General features: G+C 41.4%; 2 protein-coding genes across 3 annotated transcripts in view; both read left to right on the top strand.

Annotated features, from left to right (window-relative positions):
• The window catches only part of LOC124278012, a 41,327-nt gene extending 40,147 nt beyond the window's left edge, over positions 1-1,180 (top strand). The window contains exons 38-39 of the mRNA XM_046713743.1: positions 425-621; positions 1,050-1,180. Coding sequence (XP_046569699.1) covers positions 425-598 — 174 coding nt within the window. The 3' untranslated portion in view covers positions 599-621; positions 1,050-1,180. The remainder of the gene's footprint in view (positions 1-424; positions 622-1,049) is intronic.
• The window catches only part of LOC124278011 (phospholipid-transporting ATPase ABCA1-like), a 55,373-nt gene continuing 33,145 nt past the window's right edge, over positions 1,054-23,281 (top strand). For both annotated transcript variants that reach the window (XM_046713742.1, XM_046713741.1), the window contains exons 1-20: positions 1,054-1,249; positions 2,265-2,395; positions 2,595-2,692; positions 3,367-3,557; positions 4,231-4,361; positions 4,758-4,882; positions 5,275-5,469; positions 5,755-5,960; positions 6,803-6,939; positions 7,486-7,601; positions 8,033-8,230; positions 8,407-8,608; positions 10,511-10,675; positions 11,197-11,336; positions 12,744-12,860; positions 17,524-17,782; positions 18,714-18,849; positions 19,335-19,511; positions 20,291-20,408; positions 22,013-22,203. In XM_046713742.1, the coding sequence (XP_046569698.1) occupies positions 1,062-1,249; positions 2,265-2,395; positions 2,595-2,692; positions 3,367-3,557; positions 4,231-4,361; positions 4,758-4,882; positions 5,275-5,469; positions 5,755-5,960; positions 6,803-6,939; positions 7,486-7,601; positions 8,033-8,230; positions 8,407-8,608; positions 10,511-10,675; positions 11,197-11,336; positions 12,744-12,860; positions 17,524-17,782; positions 18,714-18,849; positions 19,335-19,511; positions 20,291-20,408; positions 22,013-22,203 (3,221 nt within the window). In that variant the 5' untranslated portion in view covers positions 1,054-1,061. The remainder of the gene's footprint in view (positions 1,250-2,264; positions 2,396-2,594; positions 2,693-3,366; positions 3,558-4,230; positions 4,362-4,757; positions 4,883-5,274; positions 5,470-5,754; positions 5,961-6,802; positions 6,940-7,485; positions 7,602-8,032; positions 8,231-8,406; positions 8,609-10,510; positions 10,676-11,196; positions 11,337-12,743; positions 12,861-17,523; positions 17,783-18,713; positions 18,850-19,334; positions 19,512-20,290; positions 20,409-22,012; positions 22,204-23,281) is intronic.

Below are 23,281 nucleotides of genomic sequence, written 5' to 3'. Positions count from 1 at the left end.
GAACCATGTGGTACAACAATGTATATGAGAGTGACAAAACTGGCTCAGTTCTACAGCTTCCACTGTAGTAAAATTGGTAAAATTCTTGATCTGCAATGCAAGTTTAATCACATTTGTCATCTTAAAAGCCAACTATCACTGCATTGATTGTCATTGACATTAAAGGCAGCCATCTTTGAATTGAATGTTGGTAAAGGCTTACATCATTTGTTTGAATATTGTTAAAGGCAGCCATCTTTGAATTGAATGTTGATAATGGCAGCCACAATTTGATTGAATGTCATTAATGGTAGCTGAATGTGGGGTCAAGAATGGTCAGTCCTTATTGTCACATGTTCACAGTAACACTTCTAACATAGCTTTATAGGTATGGCTAAAGTAGTCCAATATCTAAGTTGTGCTCATATTATATTTCTTCTTACAGTTCTTTAACCAGCTGTCCAATCCTGCCTCCTGGGTCAACATTCTCTGTGACCCTGCCTTGTTTAGTTCAACATTTAATTTCTCTAGTGGGGTAAATGTTACGCCATTCAGACGGCTATGTGCACCATGGCTCTCAACCAGACGTCCAGCTTGGAACAACTTGTCAATCTGTTAGATGCCGGTAAAGTTCTGAAAGAGGTAGGCTTTTCAATCTCCAATCACTTTCAACAGGAATTTTTCTTTTCTAGCATTTGTTAACCTAAAAAATCTCTATTCCCTCACCTGATATATTTTGATGTATAAAGTTAATTTAATATTACAATCCCCCTTGAATATTAGCCATTTTCTGTATAAATTACAGAAAATCTTAAAGTATGTTCTAATCACTTTCGTCTCCCACACCAAACAAAATTGTTATACAAAGGCCTTGCTTTCATCAGCAATAACAAAACATATTCGCAGGAAATGATCTTGCTTATCCAAAATAATTAAAATTGTAACATCCGTGAAGGGAACACTAGAACTAAAGACTGCCCTCCAAACCTGACTTAATTTAAAAAGACACAAATGCTTGAAACTGATGAGTCCTCAGATGTCACAGATTTCCCTATGTATATACATTACAGTTAGAAGCACTGATGGCACCTCAACAATCTAATGCCACGTTCGGCTTGCCGTTATGGGACAGAGTTTACAATACGACACTTCGACTAATTGGTAACTTTGAGAAGCTCTCGAATGTCAGAGTGAATGGGACATCGGCTATGACATGGTTCAATCCGATCCTGGCCGCCCTACAGTCTCTCCAGACCCCAAACATGGCCAGGTAGGTCTGCAAAGCCTTCACTGTTCATTATCGCTTGTCTTCCAATGCTTTAATGTTATAGTTCTTGGTACCATTCCACGAAGTAATCATGGCAGTAAGACAATACTTAACATACTTTGCCATACCTTACATTTACGGATGTTCTACAGTTGCTTTGTGGAACTGAGTGCTGTTGTACAAGGTGATCCCAACCTCCCAGAAACCAATGAATTGGTCTTCAGCATCCCATGCTTGTTGTAAGAGGTGACTAACAGGATCAGGTGGTCAGGCTTGCTGACTTGGTTGACATATGTCATCGTATCCCAATTGCGTACATTGATGCTGATGCTGTTGATCACTGGATTGTCTGGTCCAGACTCGATTATATATAGAGAACATAGCTGGAATATTGCTGAGTGCAGCGTAAAACATCAAAGCAACCAACCCAGCCTCCAATACCTTGGGATTGATGTATTACTAGGGTCCATGATCCCAATAATGAGAGACATGAAAAACAATCACATGGGCTGATCCAGGAATTTTGAAGTGTGTGTGTGGGTGCGTGCGTGCGTGCATGCGTGGGTGCGTGTGAGAGAGAGAGAGTCGGGGGAACCCCCTGAGAAACAGAAACACAAATACACACACACACACACACACACCAATGAATTATTACATTTCACAGTAAGAATATTTCCTCATTTACTGTTGTATTGGCAATATAATTATTATAATTTACCCTGTTTTAAATCCAATCGTACCATGAAATCCTTTGTTCCATCCAGTATTAATCTTTTAAATGATTCCTAGTGTTTGTCTTACCTTGTTAGCGTGTTATTTGTCTGTTATTTATTGTATGGAAATAATTTAATCATTTTATCAATGTTTGAGCTCTGTACTTTACACAAGAATTCCCTCACGGGTAATAAAGTATTGTCATTGTCAACATGGAGGGTATTGTAATAAAATGACTGATTGCTGTAAATTTTTATCACAATGACTATGTCATTTGTAGTGTTGCTAATTATTCTATTTACAGTGGTATAACTGCCTGTAATGACCTTGTGACATACCTAAGAGGAACTGACATGTTCCGTGAAGTTCAGCCAATTATTAGTCAGACTGTGTTTAACATCAAGATGATTGCAGATCAGATGCCACTGCTTTCAGGTCAGTATGGTTTTGAAATCTTACATGAAAAAACATCTTTTTAAAATTCTTTAGAATGAAAATCCCAAAACTTTATAAAAGCATTTTTATGAAACAACTTTCTCTAAATTTGATAGCAATATAAACTGATATTTTTAATTAATCTTCAATGCAATACAAATTGTTTTTGTCAGATTTATAGCCAATATTTATCTTCTAGTTGCTGATGAGTTTGTGTGTACTCTGATGCGAGACGCAAATCTGAATGGTGCTGTCGATATTCTGAAAAACAGTGGATTCTGGGCTTCTCTGACACAGGTGATAGCAAGCATGATTCTTTCTCAAAGGGATATAGAGATAGTTCCGCAGATGGCTAATGAGATACAGGGGCTATGAGATACAGCTGTTTGAGAAAGGGGTGCACATCCGGAACCTCGCCTTCGGTCGAATTTTAGAAGAGAGTGACTGTCTATAGCGGGTGGAGAGAGGACACAGTTCATTTTCACCAGTTTCCACAAGAGTTTCAATGGCCATTTGAATAAATTTTCAGTTGACAAAGGAGGTGCGCACCTGCTACCCCCTCTGGATCTGCCTATCAGCACATGGATAATGAGATAGTTCTCCATCTCACATTATAGCAATACACATATATTTAATTCTCTGAACCAATTCCAGCTACATCTTCATTTATAGACAATAAATTGTTTGTAAATGGACTTAAGTTTAAAACTTGAATTGGGTCAAATGTTTATATGATGGTAAAACTCAATAAACATTATTAATTGATGTTGATATCCAAACATTTCCTGCTTCTTTGCTACCTCAACTAAAATATATTTTTGCTCCATACAAGTGCCATCGTATGCCATGATTTTTGCCATTGCGTTGATACCCATCAGAGAGGATCGATTATGCACATTTTAAAGCTTCAGGTCTAGTTCCAAGAGCTGATAATTGTTTGATGGTAATGTACTGTGTTTGTCTGTACCCAGATAAACCCCACAATGAACCCCAGTGGCGCCGATGACTTGCAGTGCTCTGCAATGTATCAGACAGGGAAGAACCTGTGGGACATTATCAACAGCACCCTCCTCATGGGCAATGGTCCAGATTGGGACCAGATGGGACAGTGTTTTGTGGACAGCTCAAAGAACTTCCGTAGCTTCGCTGCTGGCCTTAACAGGTGATTGCTTTGTGATTCTTAACCCGTTGTGAAGGAGGATTCTGGTTAGATGGTTGATGGTCGCATTCTTGGTTGAAGGAGCTTGAGACAGGTTTGGGCAGGCAAAATGATACCATTCTTGATTGTGTGAGTGGAAGTATTCATCATAGGTGCTAGAAAATGTGAGTGAGTGAGTTTAGTTTTACGTGGCTTTTAGCATTATTCCAGCAATATCACGGCGGGGGACACCAGAAATGGGCTTCACACATTGTACCCATGTGCGGAATTGAACCTGTTGGCATGATGAGCGAACACTTTAACCACTAGGCTACTCCCAGAAAATATGAAGACACATGGTAGATTATGATTAGGAGCATTATTGTTGGATGGTACATGATAACATTTGTGGTAGATAATGAATACAAACATTCTTGTTGGATGGTATATGATGACATTTGTGGTAGATTATAAATACGAGCATTCATGTTGGATGGTATATGATGACATTTGTGGTAGATAATAAATAGGAGCTTACTGTTTTACTGGTACTTAATGCCATTACTGGGTAGATATTACACAAAAGCTATCTTGGTAGGTGGTACATATGAGTACCGCTGTATACATGTTTGAAAACACAGGCAGAAACAAATCCCTGATGAGCATAAGAACTTAATCCTTTATTTCCTACTTTCAGTGCCCTCAGTGTTGCCACTGATCTGATGACGCTTATCCAAGATCCATCTCTCAGACAGTTGATAAATACAGAAGGAAGTCTGGCACCAGTCTTGGACTTTGCTCTGAGAGTCTTCACGGAACAAAGACCTGGTATGTTCAGTTTATTTGATATATGCAGTAACCGTTTAAAAGGTATTTAATACAGGACAGTAGATCAGTAAGAAAAATGATGTTATATTATAATATTATGACATGTATATGAAAGATCACTAACTAACTAAAAACATATACTCTCAAATTGTTTTTGTCAAGAAGCATACAAATTTTTAAGCTACAGATAAGGATGTATTAGTATTTTCCAAGCATTTGTTGTAGGTCAACATTATGTAGTTATTTTTTTATAAAAGTTGAGACAGAAATATTTTCTTTAAAATAATTCAAGGCTTCCCCTTCGCAGTATGGCATGAGAGGTCCCTGATTAGGGTTCCGAATGCACTGAATACACTTCACTTAATGGTTCTTATCACTAATATTATTTCTTTTCAGTTCTGTTGAAGTTCTCTGACCTGTTGAAGAATGACACTTCGGTACAGAACTATCTCCTTGGGATCCTGAAACTGTCACCTGAATTGGTGTCCTCGCTCCTCAAGTCCTCTATCAACCTGGATGCGGTACGGAATCTAATCTAAATATCCTTGTTGTTTGTAACTTACCAGTAGTTTTGGTATTTTCATATGAACATGTATGTATTATTACCACTAAGGCCACATTGTGAACAATTAAAGTTGTATACATGCTTTGATGAATATTTGTTCCATATTAGTTGAAGTTTAATCTATTTCTATGGTACATTTCCAAGAAGTTGAATATTGTTAAATATTTGAAATTTGAATGGCTCAATATTTCCCCTCTAAATCAATCTGTTATACTACAGTTGTAGACTTATAGGTAGGAGTTTTAAGTGGCATAAAGGGAAACCTAAAACAAATTGCTCAACTTTAATTCTCTTGGCCTATATGCCACTGTCATGTTCTGTCATCTGAATATGGAGTGGTTTGTGTAGGCGATGTTCCTGAACCAGCCTGTGGAGCAGATCCAGGAGATCCTGTGTAATGCCACTCTCCTGGGTGAGGTCCTCACACTCCCGGACTTTGTCACTGACATCCCCACTCTCAGCAGGCTCCTCTGTACAAACGATTCCCTCACCACGGCCACATCCCTGAAGAGTGCCGCCGAAGTGACGAGCATCATACAACAGGTGGGACCTGGCAATGTCTGCCTCCTGTCTTTATCAGTTATATATGTCTTACATGGTTGTCAACAACATATGTCTCACATATGTATCAAGACTGCTATATATATCTCACATATGTATCAAGACCGCTATACATGCCTCACATTGTTGTCAACAACATATGTCTCACCTGGTTGTCAACAGTATATATCGCGCATGTCTTACTTGGTTGCCATGTCAAGTGTATATATATATAGTTGATTGCAACTGTGTTCTATGGTTCTTTAACCCACTGTCTCTCTATTGTAGGCCCTGGCAGCAACCTCAACAGGTCTGAGTCAGCAGTTCTTCAACAACATCAGCAACCACGTACTGAACCTTGTGTCCGACCTCCAGTTTGTCACCGAGATTGCTGGAATATTCAGTAATGGCTTCGATGTTGATAAACTTCGTGACAACATTCCGAAGATCGACAGATTCCTCATGTCATCTGGCCCAGAGAGATTAGTTCAGAGGTTTGTTGATTTTCTTCAATGTACAATGGTATCAATGAAGACAATTTTGATGATCCTTGATTCTTGAACATTTTAGGTCAATATAATAATGCAGTCTTCTACTGAAAGAAGTTTTCGATTGATCAACAAAGAGGGACCCAATGATCCACAGCATAGGATCAATTGTAATAGGTTTTCAGTAAAGTAGTGAGTGTTTGGGTGTAACTGACATACCTTGAGTTTCTTGAGAGGCTGTACAAAGCATGGCAATATTGTAACTGCAATGAGTCATGAAAACAATGTGTAATTCCTTACAGATGATGTCTGGTTGGCTGACAACGAGAGCATGATTTATTGCATGTATAGTATATGCCATGACACATGGTCTTGTCTCTGTTTGTGAGGTGTGTGGATGAGTTTGTGGGTGGGTTGTGGGTGGGTGTGCTGGTGTGTGGATGTGCAGGTGTGAGTGAGTGGGTGGATGAGTGATTCAGAGGGTGGATGAGTGCTTGAGTGGATGAGTGAGTGAGTGGGTGGGTGCGTATGGGTGGGTGAGTGAGTGAGCGGATGAGTGAGTGAGTGGGTGGGTGGGTGCATATGGGTGGGTGAGTGAGTGAGACCTCCACTTTAACTACTATGCTAAGCCATCACTCACCTATGTACATAGGTAGGATTATATGATAGTTCCTGATCTTCCAGAACCAACACTGAAAACATCAGTGTCATTGAGGCAGACTGACACTGAACTCTTTTAGGAGAAATTATGTAAATATTTTGTTGTCACTTCATTTATTCCACTCCATGTCTTCAGGCATAGTAATGATAAAGCAAGTGATGATAATGTCCTGCTTCTCTCTGTCCAGCCTGACTAACATCCTAGAAGACATCCGCAAAGTCCTTCCTGGCAACAGTGAAGCTAACACAGTGCTGAAAGAGATTGGAATCTTCATCCGGGGATTTGCCGGGCTGGATATTGTACAGTCGTACTTCTTAGAGGCTTGTGAGTAACAGTCTGTCAAAACATCTTGCATAGTTTACATCATAAGCAGGAACCTGTTACGATCTTGTCTAGAACTGATCTTCAGCAACCCATGTTTGTCGCAAGAGGCAACTACCGGAAAGTTTAGAACATCTTTGATGATTTACATCATAAGCTGCGACCTGTGACGATCTGTGTTAAAACTGATCTCCCTCCTACCCTCCCCTGCTTCCGGGCCCCTATATCTGCACAACCTGCAGGGCCTACTTTCAACTCTATTCTACTTGTATTGATGACTAGTTTGTCAATGTCTTATTTAAAAATCCACTGTTCCTTAAAATTAGAGGCTCCAAAAGTGCAGTGGCTTCATTTGAGCTAGTTTCCTAGTTTCCTATTCTTAGTTTAATGAATGACAATGGTGAGCAATTCTAAATACACATATAGGGTTATTAGACCCAGACAGAATTCGATATTGCTCAAACCATGGAAATATTTTGTTTGTTGGTAATTTATTACTGCTTTACAGTTTCCATAAGCTACCATAGTCAAAAGCCCTTTAAATTTCAGTGACGGTGTCTGACTTTGTGAAGAGCCCTACTGCTGTATACAACTACCTAATACAGATGGGCATGTCTCCAAGTAGCGCCAAGACTGTTCTGGAGGGAACATTTTCTATCAATGTGGTCAGTACTTAAGTCACCTTTTGTCAATAGAAAAACAATAAACCAAAAGATTATTATTCAATGCAAATCAGTGAGGTGAACTTTGAATATTTTCCTTGAGGCAAAATTGACCATATTAGCCGTGCCAGGATCTGCTTTTTTAAGTTCTTATGTACGGTTTTATGTTTCTTGGTTTTCCAGCATCATTGAAATACACCTAGGTTACAGTTAAGTTGTATATGTTTTAAAGCATGTGAACAATACCCACATTATCTGAGATGCAGTGAAATCCCTGAACTAAGTGTAACAATACTAACATTAAACTGTTTGAATTGGTACTAAAATGTTCACCAAACATCAACAATGTTTAACTATTTCTTGACTGTTATCCATTGTTTACATCACAACACACATGGTTGACCAGACACTTCACTGACCATGTTTTGTTCCAGTTCCTGAACACCTCCTACATCCTGGATGCCAACATTCCATGCCCTGAAATGTTCAACAGACTCCTTTCACTCAACACCACCTCCAGGCTCAGCATTACACAGATCACTGATGACCTGTGTCGTGTCAATGAGACAGTTGCCGTGAATATTGCCAACATGCTCATCCCGCATCTTACATTTGGAGACCTTCTGCAAAGGGTAAGTTGATGTGAATTCACATTGATGCCCAATGATTTCTGAAATAAAGTCTCCATTTTCCAACTTGTATATTCCTTTATGCTGTATGCATCACATCGTTGAAACGAGAAGGATATTTGAACAATGGATGATCAATCTGTGTGGCATGTCATTAGTTCTGCTATTCTCAATTTCAGTATGTCACATTCTCTGGTGATGACATTTTTAAGTCTGCCAATATCACGGCAGAAGCAGCTGCTGATGTGGCCACCAAACTCAGCAAAGCCCAACAGGACCTTATCCATGCTGCAGATCTTCTGAATGGAAAGAGCACCACCATGAACTACAAGAGTAGTGAGATGCTGGGAGAACTCTTCAAGCTGCCTCAAGCACAGACTGGTAAGAAAGTCTATCAGATTAGTCATGGGGTGGACGATTCGTCACTGTTCACCAAGCAGCAGATGACTTGAAACATCTGCCAATATGGCTGTAGGTAGATGATTGGCCACTGCTCACCAAGCAGCAGATGGCTGGGAACATCTGCCAATATGGCTGTAGGTAGATGATTGGTCACTGCTCACCAAGCAGCAGATGACTTGAAACATCTGCCAATATGGCTGTAGGTAGATGATTGGTCACTGTTCACCAAGCAGCAGATGACTGGGAACATCTGCTAATAATTATAGCTGTAGGTAGATGATTGGTTACTGCTCACCAAGCAGCAGATGACTGGGAACATCTGCTAATAATTATAGCTGTAGGTAGATGATTGGTCACTGCTCACCAAGCAGCAGATGACTGGAACATCTGCTAATATGGCTGTAGGTAGATGATTGGTTACTGCTCACCAAGCAGCAGATGACTGGGAACATCTGCTAATAATTATAGCTGTAGGTAGATGATTGGTTACTGCTCACCAAGCAGCAGATGACTGGGAACATCTGCTAATAATTATAGCTGTAGGTAGATGATTGGTTACTGCTCACCAAGCAGCAGATGACTGGGAACATCTGCTAATAATTATAGCTGTAGGTAGATGATTGGTTACTGCTCACCAAGCAGCAGATGACTGGGAACATCTGCTAATAATTATAGCTGTAGGTAGATGATTGGTTACTGCTCACCAAGCAGCAGATGACTGGGAACATCTGCTAATATGGCTGTAGGTAGATGATTGGTTACTGCTCACCAAGCAGCAGATGACTGGGAACATCTGCTAATAATTATAGCTGTAGGTAGATGATTGGTTACTGCTCACCAAGCAGCAGATGACTGGGAACATCTGCTAATAATTATAGCTGTAGGTAGATGATTGGTTACTGCTCACCAAGCAGCAGATGACTGGGAACATCTGCTAATAATTATAGCTGTAGGTAGATGATTGGTTACTGCTCACCAAGCAGCAGATGACTGGGAACATCTGCTAATAATTATAGCTGTAGGTAGATGATTGGTTACTGCTCACCAAGCAGCAGATGACTGGGAACATCTGCTAATAATTATAGCTGTAGGTAGATGATTGGTTACTGCTCACCAAGCAGCAGACGACTGGGAACATTTGCTAATAATTATAGCTGTAGGTAGATGATTGGTTACTGCTCACCAAGCAGCAGATGACTGGGAACATCTGCTAATAATTATAGCTGTAGGTAGATGATTGGTTACTGCTCACCAAGCAGCAGATGACTGGGAACATCTGCTAATAATTATAGCTGTAGGTAGATGATTGGTTACTGCTCACCAAGCAGCAGATGACTGGGAACATCTGCTAATAATTATAGCTGTAGGTAGATGATTGGTTACTGCTCACCAAGCAGCAGATGACTGGGAACATCTGCTAATAATTATAGCTGTAGGTAGATGATTGGTTACTGCTCACCAAACAGCAGATGACTGGGAACATCTGCTAATAATTATAGTTGTAGGTAGATGATTGGTTACTGCTCACCAAACAGCAGATGACTGGGAACATCTGCCAATAATTATGGCTGGCATCTGCCCACATGGTTATTATGGTAGATAGTTGGGAAATGCTCACCAAACCAGCATATGGAGGAGAACATCTGCTTCCTGAGAGTTGTGCAGTGTGTTGAACTAAATGCATACCAATGATATTTCAGGTCAAAGGTCAGCTGAGATCAATGGTCATACAGTTCACCAGTTCATGCACCATTAAACATTTGCCAACTTCTTTCTGCTAACTAGTTTTTGTCACCTGTAATGCTCAACTACATTCCTACTTGAACGATCAATGAATGCTTGTTACAGATGTTTACAGTGTTTTATCCTGATCACATACAGGTGCCAATACAATGGACTCCATCCAACCTCTACTCTGTGGCAAGAAGCCTGGGGATCTTGCTGTGGATGAGTTCAATGTGGCATCTGTACTGGGCAGAGGCTCCAAGGCCACCACCAATGAAGAGGAGCTCAGTGAATTGGCTCAAGCTGACAAGGACAATGGAGGTTCGAATAGTAGACACCAGCTTTTAAACCTGGAGTGACTTAATATCAAATTAAGTATGATGTCCTGGCTAGCATGTGGATTATTTTCACTGTTTATGACAGTATATTTTGTGCCCCTTGTTGGAATTTTCAAATGTAGTTAGGTTCACATTCCCTGGGGATAAAACCACTTTAGGTACTCATATTTGGAAAGGAAGTGAGATTTGAAGTCCTAAGTATGGTAACATGATTTTGAACAAATTATTTCTGGTATAAATGCAGGTTTCTCACTCAGCTTTTATGATGGGCAAATTGATGAAGTAAACTGCAGTTTACCAAGGTGTATACTGTGTATTTGGCATTATGCTAACTGGAATATAAGGCCATACTTAAGTGAAAAAATCCTGATCTGTAAGTTTGGGATCATGTCCAGAGCAGAATAACACTTTATTTTATCTTCATTTCATATATGTTTGTAGTCAGATCCATATACCAAATTTTCTTTGAAAATTGTCCCTAACCACAATGTTTGACTTGCCTAGGTGACTTCTGTCAACAACTGTACAATGATATCCAGTCTCAGAGCCTGGGCTCCATAATCTGGGCATACCTGAAGCCCATCATGAGAGGCAAGATCTTGTTCACCCCTGACACCCCACTCACTCGGGAGATCATCGGCCAGGTGGGTTAACAAATAGTGTCCACTTGAGTCTTCAGAGTCAGAGTTAGCTAACTTCCTCCTCCTTCACTCCTCTTTCTCCTCCTTCACTTCTCTTTCATCTCCTCTTTCTCATCTTTCACTCCTCTTTCATCTCCTCTTTCTCATCTTTCACTCCTCTTTCATCTTTCTCATCTTTCACTCCTCTTTCTCCTCCTTCAATCCTCTTTCTCATCTTTCACTCTTTCTCATCTTTCACTCATCTTTCACTCCTCTTTCTCCTCCTTCACTTCTCTTTCTCATCTTTCACTCCTCTTTCTCCTCTTTCCTCTCTTTCTCCTCTTTCTCATCTTTCACTCTTTCTCCTCCTTCACTCCTCTTCCTCCTCCTTCACTCCTCTTTCTCATCTTTCCTCCTCTTTCTCCTCTTTCCTCCTCTTTCCTCCTCTTTCTCCTCTTGCACTCCTCTTTCCTCATCTTTCATCTCCTCTTTCTCATCTTTCCTCATCTTTCCTCCTCTTTCTCCTCTTTCCTCTCTTTCTCTCCTCTTTCTTTCACTCTTTTTCTCATCTTTCCTCCTCTTTCTCCTCTTTCATCCTCCTCTTTCCTCCTCTTTCTCCTCTCTTTCATCTCCTCTTTCTCATCTTTCCTCCTCTTTCTCTCCTCTTTCTCATCTTTCCTCTTTTCTCTCCTCTTTCTCATCTTCCTCCTCTTTCCTCCTCTTTCTCATCTTTCATCTCCTCTTTCTCATCTTTCCTCTTCTTTCTCCTTCTCCTACTCTTTCTCATCTTTCCTCCTCTTTCTCATCTTTCACTCCTCTTTCATCTCCTCTTTCTCATCTTTCACTCCTCTTTCTCATCTTTCACTCCTCTTTCTCCTCCTCCTTCACTCCTCTTCCTCCACTCCTCTTCCTCCTCCTTCACTCATTTCTCATCTTTCACTCATCTTTCTCATCTTTCATCTCCTCTTTCTCATCTTTCACTCTTCTTTCTCATCTTTCACTCATCTTTCTCTCATCTTTTCCTCTATCACTCCTCTTTCTCATCTTTCACTCATCTTTCACTCCTCTTTCTCCTCCTTCACTCATCTTTCTCATCTTTCACTCATCTTTCACTCATCTTTCTCATCTTTCACTCCTCTTTCTCCTCCTTCACTCATCTTTCACTCATCTTTCACTCATCTTTCTCATCTTTCACTCATCTTTCACTCCTCTTTCTCCTCCTCCTTCACTCATCTTTCTCATCTTTCACTCCTCTTTGTCCCCCTCCACTCCTCCTTTTCCTTCCCCACTTCTCCTCCTGTGTGTGTATGTGTGTGTGCATGCACGTGCATTCGTTCCTTTGGAGTGATTCAGTGATGGGTTCATTGAAACATTAGTGCTCTGTTAGTGCTCTGGTCCATCAGTGTTAACCCTAACTCACTCTCATTCCAGGCCAACAGAGTATTTGATGTGCTTAAGGATGTCAAGAGAGTGGCCAAGATTTGGTCAGAAGGGACTCCCAATCTTATGGCAATGACAGACAGAGCCAAGAAAATGGGCTCAGTCAAGGTAAGTTTAAAGGGTTGGTTGTCATATCATGGTAGAGTGTTTTCACATCTGATGTCTACATATGCAAGAGATCTCTCAGAGAATTAAGGCTAATTTTTAATTAAAAGAATTTTCCGTGACAAAAAGAGGTAAACACTTAACAAATAAAATGTATGTATGGATCATGTTCTTGTAATTTTTCTTATCCTGACTCATGATCTTTTGCTTATCTCCCTTTTCTTTTCGAATGGTAGTGGAAACACTTGAATCCCTTGAAGTTCCCGAAGCGGACGTAAAAATACTCACCCATGAGTTACCTCCCTTTTGCCCTTTTCCCACGCAAACAGTCATGTGACCAGCCTTACTTGTCACTCTCTCCCTTTTTCGCCCAAGTGGATGGTTGGGCGAGCACTGGAGTCCCATATACGGCATTATATCCTTTTTATTTAGATCCTATTCTTCAAAATTACGCTGTGTATGGATTTAGCAATAACTACTTTGTATTATATGTAAAAAAATTGTAAAAATTATTTGTATTTGTGTCATAATTGCATCGTTATGTAACTTTGTTTACACTTCATGAAATCTTGCAGTGTTTGCAGGCACAGGTTATCCATGGCTGATCCCACCCCAATGCCCCTCGTGCATAAATCCATGTTCTTCCATCTTGCATTGTACTTATTGTGTTGATTTATCAAATCTACAATTTAAACAATATTTGTCTTATATCTATAGACGTGCCATGGATCAGGTGAGGAAGTCACGGCTGATAAAACAGCAGATTAGCCTGCAAACTGTACGTTGCTTGCTACTGCTGAAGTTCATAATACTGGTGCTATGTTTAGTACGTTGCAGGGTCAGTCTGCTGGTACGGGGGCTAACAAGAGATCGGCTACAACGCAGTTGACTCCGACTCAAGCTAAGAAAAAGACGTCATCCTTTTCTACATCCCAGAAGAAAGCATCTGTTACCAGATCGGAGGGTAAATCTACGCGTGCTAGTAAGTCAATGCATCAGAAATCCTTCATCGAAGAGATATTACCTCCACATGAAGTAGACGTTTTTGATGATCCCCCACTACTTCTACCCGAAGTGCCTACGAGATCAGTGACTCAATCAACGTCCACAACTACGAGATCATCTCCTGCAACGGTCACAGCAGGCCAGCTGTTTGACGAACTACCAGCTACTTCTCAATGCAGTGAAATTACAGAGGAAACTCAGGGAGAGGCTGCACTCCCAGAGGATCCAGAGGAACTAGACGTTGATATCAGGGTTCAGAACGACTGGAGTCTTCCACCTCCAGCCGTTCCTTTAAAACCTATCATTGACAGTGGGTGGACGTCTACAAAGGTACTGGAAAACTTGGGGAATACTAGAGGATGACTGCTTCTCCCAAGAACTACGAGAAGGATACAGAGTACATCTCAAGAACACACCTCCGCTAACCGTCAGCCCGACAGTCTTCGACTATGCAGAGGAGCAGGCAGACAAACTACAAGAAGCCATCAACTCACTACTTATGAAGGAGGTGGTAGAGATAGTAGATCAGCATCATCTCAATCCAGGCTTTTACTCCCCAATTTTTTCTAGTACCCAAGAAGAACTTCAAGGAGAAGTTCAGACTGATTTACAACATGCGCAAATTGAACAAAGACTATCTACTGAAACCAGACAGGTTCAGAATGATCCACCTACTTCAACTCAGACTATTCGTCCGTCCAGCAGATTACATGGCCAGCATAGACCTGCAGGATGCATACCTACACATGCCCATACATCCGGAATCAAGAAAGTATCTACGATTCCTATTCAGAGGGCAGCACTTCCAATGGAACGTCCTTCCGTTTGGAATATCTTCGGCTATTCACACGAGTAACCAAGCCTAAAGTCAAATATCTACATCATCGAGGTCCTCGCAATGCCTTCTACTTGGACGACGGAATTCAGGTTCACCAAGATGCCAGTCAACTCAGATTACAGCTGAACTTCACGATCAAGTTGCTCACTTAACTAGAATGGCTGGTGAACCTAATGAAGTCGGAGTTGGAACCAAAACAAGATCTGCAATTTCTGGGGATAAGGTTTATCACAACACAGAATCATATTGTCGTCCCAGAAGATCATTGGGTCAAGACACAAGCCATGATTCCACTAGCAGTCATCTCTCCGTTAACACTACGGTCATGGCAAGTTCTACTCGGTCAATTAACCTCGGCGCAGGACTTGACTTGCATAGGACGGTTACAACTAAGACCGCTGCAACAGTTCCTGACAAAACATCTAGACAGCGTCGACCCAATCTTGCTGCCAAACAACCTCAAGAGGTATCTACTGTGGTGGACATGCAGGTCGAACGTTTGCGGAGGAGGGTTCATTTACAAGAGCCGGCCTTCGACACATATCTCTACGCAGACGCTTCGATACAAGGCTGGGGTGCGCATCTCAACAATCAAGTTCCATCAGGAAGGTGGTCCAAAATAGAGCAGTATCTTCACATCAATCTGCTGGAGATGAAAGCCGTGATCAACACCTTACAACTATGGTCAAGCCCGACCACTGTACCCGTCACCTACGGAATGGATGCTCCATCCAGCAGCATTCCGGCTCATCATAAGGGAAATAAGATCCCCTTGCATAGACCTGTTTGCCACGAGGTTCAACAAACAATTACAGACGTTTGTCTCTCCAGCACCAGATCCTGGGCAACAGATGCACTGAGCATATCTTGGGAAGGACTAAACGCTACGCGTGTATCCACCCCCAATATTACTACCGTAAGTACTGTTGAAGATCAAACAGACACAGGCGCTACACCAAGCAAGTCCATGGGAACCCGACAGCGTTCCAGCTACACGTGTGGACCGTATCAAAACATGTTTGAAGAAAAGAGGATACCCCCCAAGGCAGTAACACTAGCGTTATGCAGATCTACTCGTAACCTGTATGATGACAAATGGCTGAAGTTTGAGACTTATGCAAGGCGGAAAGGCTTCATTGCGATGAAAGCTACTCATCCTCAAGTGGCGGAATACCTGTGTCATCTTAGACAGACCAGTCATCTGAATGGTTCGACATTATCTACATACCTCACCACCATCAGTACAGTGATTACCATGAAAACAGGCATCAAGTTGACAAAAGTACCAGAATTACTTGCTCTGCTGAGATCTTTTTAACTGGAGGACCAGCAAAAGAAGTTCAGAGCTCCAGCCTGGGATCTGAACGTAATTCTACGTCATCTTATGAGTGATGTCTACGAACCACTAGACCAGACTACACTCGAGCTGCTGACACAGAAGACTCTGTTCCTGCTTGCGCTAGCCACTGCAGATACATGCGCTGGACTTTGGTCGAACCAGATTCGACACGGGGCAACATGCTGCAGTTCATCCAGAACTTAGATTGGACTTCATTGCCAAGAACCAACTACCTGGTCGGCCAGATAGACAGTTCCACGTACCAGCGCTAGCTACAATCCTTGGACCAGAGGATATAGAGGATCTATCCTTGTGCCCGGTCTGAGCCCTGAAGATATATCTTCAAAAGACTAAGACAAGGAGACGAAATTTCAAGCGCCTGTTCATCCCATTATCCACAGAGACATCAGCAGAAGTCTCAAGAACGACGATATCGTTCTGGATGAGACCCGTCATATTGAGAGCCTATAAAGCAGCAGGACTAGAACCTCCTAGAGCTTCCAACCCACATGAAGTCAGAGCTCTGGCGTCAACACTAGCTCTGCATGGAAATTGCTCTATATCAGCAATTATGGAGGGCTGCTTTTGGAAGTCGGACATGGTGTTTGCCAACCACTACCTCCGAGACATAGCCACTGAAGACGTCTCAGGCATTCACCAGTGAATTAAGAGTGATTAAAGATCCTGTATGGGTAAAGATCTTACATGTACGTGAAGGGGTCGCAACTCATTTATGATAAAGATCTTATCATAATCTATGGATTGTTATAAGATATCTAGTAATAAGAAGATACTAGTTTATCTGTAGCCACATGAATCAACATGATTCAACTTGTCTGAGAAGGAAGTAAGACAAGAAGTGGTTCCCCCGAGTTATAACGGAAGTTGGAAGAATAGGATCATGGAAATGCCATTTCGCAGTTCCCAAGGGGGGGGGATACAGGACGTATCTAAGGACAGCTGATGAATCCACGAAGTGGCATGACCCACCACCAATCCGTCAGATTCTATAAGGAAAAGATCATGAGTCAGGATAAGAAAAAATATGTAATTGTTCAAGTAAAATTGATATTTTAATACTTATCCTGACTCATGACGAGAAGCCCTCCCAACCTCCCCGCTGGAAACGCTTCGGATTTCACAGCAGATCCAAGTGCATGAGCAGAAAATCAGGAGGGAGTGACAAGTAAGGCACGTCACATGACTGTTTGCGCGGGAAAAGGGCAAAAGGGAGGTAACTCAAGGGTGAGTGTATTTTTACGTCCGCTTCGGGAACTTCAAGGGATTCAAGTGTTTCCTCAACCATTCGAAAAGAAAAGGGAGATAAGCAAAAGATCATGAGTTAGTATTAGTATAAAAGTATCAATTTTACTTGAAAAATTACATAATTGATGTAGTTATTCTATTCTGTCTTAGATGGAGCATGTCTTTATTTGTTCGAATTTATATTTTCTATAAATTCGTATTTCACTTGTATTTTTCAGGACGTTTTAAAGAATGACTTCATTACATCTCTACTGAAACAGACATCTGGTCTTGATGCCAAGGAACTTTTAACAGGTATTGATGCCCTTGAGTCTGGCAACTTCAACTCCAGCAGCATGAAGGGCATGAAGGTTGCTGCTGACCTCCTCGTCAACTACACCTCCTGCATGGAACTTGATCGCTCCGTCGGTGCAAGCTCGGAAGAGGAAATGGAAAAACAGGCATTCAGCCTCTCAGCCACTAATAACTTCTTGGCAGGTGGGGAGATTTTTTTTTTTTTTTGTAATTGATATCAACTGCTTCATCAGTGACAGTATTTTGTTCTATTATGAAATGCATTAACAAGTTCATTGTTATTGTTCCTCAGTCACATGCTTGTGAGTGAGTTTGGTTTTACCCCGCTTTTAGCAATATTCCAGCATTATCACGGCGGGGGATGCCAAAAATGGGCTTCACACATTGTGCCCATGTGTGGAATAAAAACCAGGTCTTCGGCGTGGTGAGCGACTGCCTTTACCACTAGGCTACCCCACCAGCCCACATGTTCATGAGCAAAAAGATGACATGTTACAAAGAATGAGGAAGTTAATGTCATAAATGCCTTCATGTCTTCACATCCTGGGGCGGTGGGGTAGCATAATGGTTAAAGCGTTGGCTCGTCACGCCGAAGACCTGGGTTCGAATCCCCACATGGGCACAATGTGTGAAGCCCATTTCTGGTGTTTCTCGCTGTGATGTTGCTGGAATATTGCTAAAAGCTCAGTCAGTCAGTCAGTCTTCACATCCTTCTATCTCGTAATTGTCTATCAAAGGGTTGATCTTGTGTACTACTTCATGCTGTATGTTTTTGTGTGTAAATTGGTAATTACTGCTTTGCTAAGGGCCAATGTAAATGGAAATTTTGTAATACCAGAAAATGGACGCCAGACCTGTTAACTGGTTTCAGAATTTCTAAAGATGATATGTGGCACACCCCAGTACTCTTGAACACAATTTATAGTCTTTAAAGTGCATGCAAATATCTGAGACTGAATATTTCAATTGTTTATTCTCATTTCCTGCTTTATCAACAACTTGCATTCGATTATTAATGTTTCTCTTTTAAAAGAGCACCACAACATTGTAAAATTAATAGTTAAGTTACACTTCTATGAATATTCCTTATCTGGACACATGTTGGTTGTGGCAGGTGTTGTGTTTACAAATCTTCCATCCGATGATGGAGGGCGTAAGAAGAGAGACACTGGCAAGCTACCTGAACATGTCCAGTATAAGATTCGGATGGAGTCAGAAAATGTCAGGATTACCAACCGACTGTATCCCAGGTATTTCACTCATGGAAAAATTAGATAAACCATTGTGATCATATTTCTTCTAAAATGGGTCTAAATTTGCCCTGATTTTCTGGTTTGTCAGAATCTATTGGATGTGACCAGAAGGCAAACTGTCATCAATGACTTATTGATAATGCAACAAGATCTCTCATGTTGTTTCATTTTAAATGTGAGTGATATTTTATTCCAACTAGACTACATGTATATCATGAATTGAAACAGTTGCTATTTTTGTTTTGTCACTTTAGAAATATTCTTAAATATAAAAACAGTCATTGTCACAGAGAGAAACATATGAAACTGTAGATTGTCTTGCTAGTATACAAGTTGGTTCTAATTCTTTGGTGAATGAATGGTGACAGCTTAATGTTCTTTGTACGTCTGTAGATATAGCCGCCAGTAATTGTATGTGATGTTGGCAGTCTAAAAGGGTGTGCATTGAAGATGTGTTAATCAAAGTTCTGTTGAAACACTAGGTTCTGGGAGCCCGATTCCTATGACCGCTTCACATCCCATCTCCAGTACCTGCGTGGCTTCATGCAACTCCAGGACATGATAGAGCGAGCCATCATTGCCATACAGACCGGGGAGAATGCCACGCTGCCAGGAGCCTACCTCAAACAGTTCCCCTTCCCATGTACCGTAGATGACTCGTGAGTTCCTCACCACACAATACTTACTCTGGTTTTCACAGTTTTTCCATCATGGCGCTCTTTTCTGGAACCAAGGATATAATGGCCACAGTGCATCCAATGGTGCTCAGTCTTGCATGTTGCTGGACCTGGATTAAATAATAATAATAATGTGTCCATTTATATAGCGCCAAACTCAACGCCAGATATGCTCATAGCTCTAACATTCAGTTGCACAGCCCATTATTATCGCGGATAACCCAAGCTGCCACTTATGCGCTAGAAGGTTATGGTCACCTTATCCCACCGGGTACCCATTTTCTGCTGGGTGAACAGAGGCAGATTTGAACAAACTCACCTGCCAAAGGTGAGACCATATGTATCACATGTGCTTTGTTGTGGGGCAGGACTGAAGTCCTAGAAACTCTCAGGAGTCAAGCTGCCAAACATGGTCACCCATCAAAGGTCTCTCTGTGTCCAACGTTGCTCAACTTCTGTTCTCGCTCAGTTATTTACAGAGTGCAGAGTTCAAGGTGGTGTAAACTCACTTGGTCACTCATTCCATTCTATCATCTACCAGGGCATCTAAATGGTTAAAGCATCTGCACATCATGCTGAAGACCCAGGTTCCATCCCCCACATGGGTACAATGCATGAAGCCCATTTCTGGTGACCCCTGCTGTGATATTGTTTAAATATTGCTAAAAGCAGCCTAAAACCATACTCACTCATTCACTCTATCATCTATCTCGCACTATATATATTTTCACTCGGTATTAATTGGTTGAGTTCTATTTCAGATACATTGGAATTCTCGGATCTTACCTGCTGCCAGTGGTGATGACCTTCGCCTGGTTGGCAGCTCTGGCTATTGCCACCCGCAACCTTGTCATCGACAGAGAGGAAGGTCTTGAAGATGTATGTAGCTGAAGTCTAGTACTTCTTCATTAATGGTATCAAACAGTAGGACAGTGCTCATCATGTCAACCACTAGTTTGTGTGGCCTAGATCTGATTGTGTTCAGGTCACCATGATTTAGTTGGAATGTTGATGACTCCAGAAACAAACAAACAAACAAACAAACAAACAAACAGTAGTTGTTGAATTATTTATGAGGTTATTGCTATAACTTGTGAAACTTTTTAACATTATGGACATGGGGTAGTGTGTATATTCTAAGATCATATTTCATTCCAAGTTAAGATATGTTGGTCTTGTAGATGATGGGTAACTGTTGGTTTTTGTCTCCTTTGAGTTTTGGAGGCATCAGTCCTGTCCATGTTCTTTCTCCAGAGGCAGGTGACACTGCTTTGAAATATGCCTGTGTGCAACAAGTAGTCATCCAGGTAGAATAAGATGTTAAAGTACTCTTGGAAAACCCCAGTTTTTTCACATTCAGATCCAATTTATGCAGTTAATATGTGTAAGTGTGAAATATTTGTTAAACTAAGTTCGGCCTAACAACAGTCTCGGTGGTAGGGAGATAGGAAACGTCAAAAAAGGACTTTACTGAGGAGAGAATAGTGCAGAAATGAGCAATGTGTGTTTTTCTAAGTCCATATCGACTTATGTGGAACAGACCTTAGCTTTATGCAAATTAGTGTGCAATGATTTTGTATTACAAAGGACACTTTTTAAATGCCCATTTTAAAATTAGACTTAGCTTCATTAGAAACCATAGCTGACGTACAAAATAATATTTTTACTTGTGAAACTCTTAAGGATGTAGCTACCATGGAGTCTCACTACCACTATCTAAACAAACAGACATGGGGGGTCGTCTCAAAAACCAAACCAGGTCGGGTGTCGCAGACAGTGGTTGGGGTTGGGCATGGGGATAGAGATATCAGCTAAGATAAGATAATCCTTTAGGGGAATTAAAGTGGGTAAGTAACAATTTACAAATAATGTCCATTCCTGTCGATCTTTGGGTGGCCATGCTACCTATATATTTTGAGACATTATATACGATGGCTGATTTAAGCCTTTCTATAGGTATCATACTGTTTGACATATCTCAACATAAACTTTATGAAAAAAAGTCACGTTAGATGTTAATCAATATTTGAGACATATTCAACACACAAGAATACACACAGAATATCTTTGAGATGACCCCTTATGCCTGTAAGCAGCACGTGCATTTCATGCTCGGTGTGTCGACGGTTCGTCATCATACTGACCTTACTGTCATCTATAGTCTGATCTATTGTTTTAAGCAGCTATTTGTATTTTTTCTAAGTTTTGCCCAATTTTACGAGTAAACATGCTTTTCTGGATATCCTATTAGGATCCTACTGAATGCCCTGTACATGGGTTATTTCAACATGTGCTGTTTGCAATTGTGTAAATTTTAGGGATACAGAGTAACAGCCAAAAAAACAGGGTTTTTTTCTATTTTCGACAGTACTTTAGTGTGACCTTTAACCTTATATCACCTCATAAGGCAGCCTGGGTTGTTTTCTGCCCCAGAATGATGTTGTTGTTTTTGTTGTTCAATATTGATGATTGGTTTTCTGCAGGCTCTAAGGATCATGGGAATGAAACCCATCCTGAACTGGTTTGCCTGGTTGGTGTCCACACTGGTACTGATGGTGATTGTCAGCGCCATTCTCACCATGATTCTCAAATCCAGCCAGCTTTTCAGAATGTCAGATCCAACAATCGTCTTCCTGTATCTCATCTGCTTCTGCTTCTCGTCAACCATGTTGGTGTAAGTATTCTTCCTCATTGTCTCCATCTACCCTGTTGTCTCCATCTACCCTGTTGTCTCCATCTACCCTGTTGTCTCCATCTACCCTGTTGTCTCCATCTACCCTGTTGTCTCCATCTACTCTGTTGTCTCCATCTACTCTGTTGTCTCCTGTTGTCTCCATCTACCCTGTTGTCTCCATCTACCCTGTTGTCTCCATCTACCCTGTTGTCTCCATCTACCTGTTGTCTCCATCTACCCTGTTGTCTCCATCTACTCTGTTGTCTCCATCTACCCTGTTGTCTCCATCTACTCTGTTGTCTCCATCTACCCTGTTGTCTCCATCTACCCTGTTGTCTCTGTTGTCTCATCCATGTTGTCTCCACCCTGTTGTCTCCATCTACCCTGTTGTCTCCCTCTGTTGTCTCCTCTCCTCTGTTGTCTCCCATCTACCCTGTTGTCTCCATCTACATCTGTTGTCTCCATCTACTCTGTTGTTCCATCCCCCTGTTGTCTCCATCTACTCTGTTGTCTCCATCTACTCTGTTGTCTCCATCATCTGTTGTCTCCATCCTCTGTCTCCATCTACTCTGTTGTCTCCATCTACTCTGTTGTCTCCATCTACTCTGTTGTCTCCATCTCCTGTTGTCTCCATCTACTCTGTTGTCTCCATCTACCCTGTTGTCTCCATCTCCACTCTGTTGTCTCCATCTACTCTGTTGTCTCCATCTACCTACTCTCTGTCTCCATCTACTCTGTTGTCTCCATCTACTCTGTTGTCTCCATCTACCCTGTTGTCTCCCATCTACTCTGTTGTCTCCATCTACTCTCCATCTACTCTGTTCTCCATCTACTCTGTTGTCTCCATCTACTCTGTTGTCTCCATCTACTCCTCTACTCTTGTCTCCATCTACTCTGTTGTCTCCATCTACTCTGTTGTCTCCATCTACTCTATTTGTCTCCATCTACTCTGTCTCCATCTACTCTGTTGTTGTCTCCATCTACTCTGTTGTCTCCATCTACTCTGTTGTCTCCATCTACTCTGTTGTCTCCATCTACTCTGTTGTCTCCTGTTGTCTCCATCTACCCTGTTGTCTCC

The sequence above is a fragment of the Haliotis rubra genome, unplaced genomic scaffold, assembly GCF_003918875.1.
Source record: "Haliotis rubra isolate DU_JTF1 unplaced genomic scaffold, ASM391887v1 Scf23, whole genome shotgun sequence".
Taxonomy (NCBI): Eukaryota; Metazoa; Mollusca; class Gastropoda; order Lepetellida; family Haliotidae; genus Haliotis; species Haliotis rubra.
The sequence above is the reverse complement of the archived record's forward strand: the minus strand, read 5'-3'. Positions and strand labels throughout refer to the sequence as shown.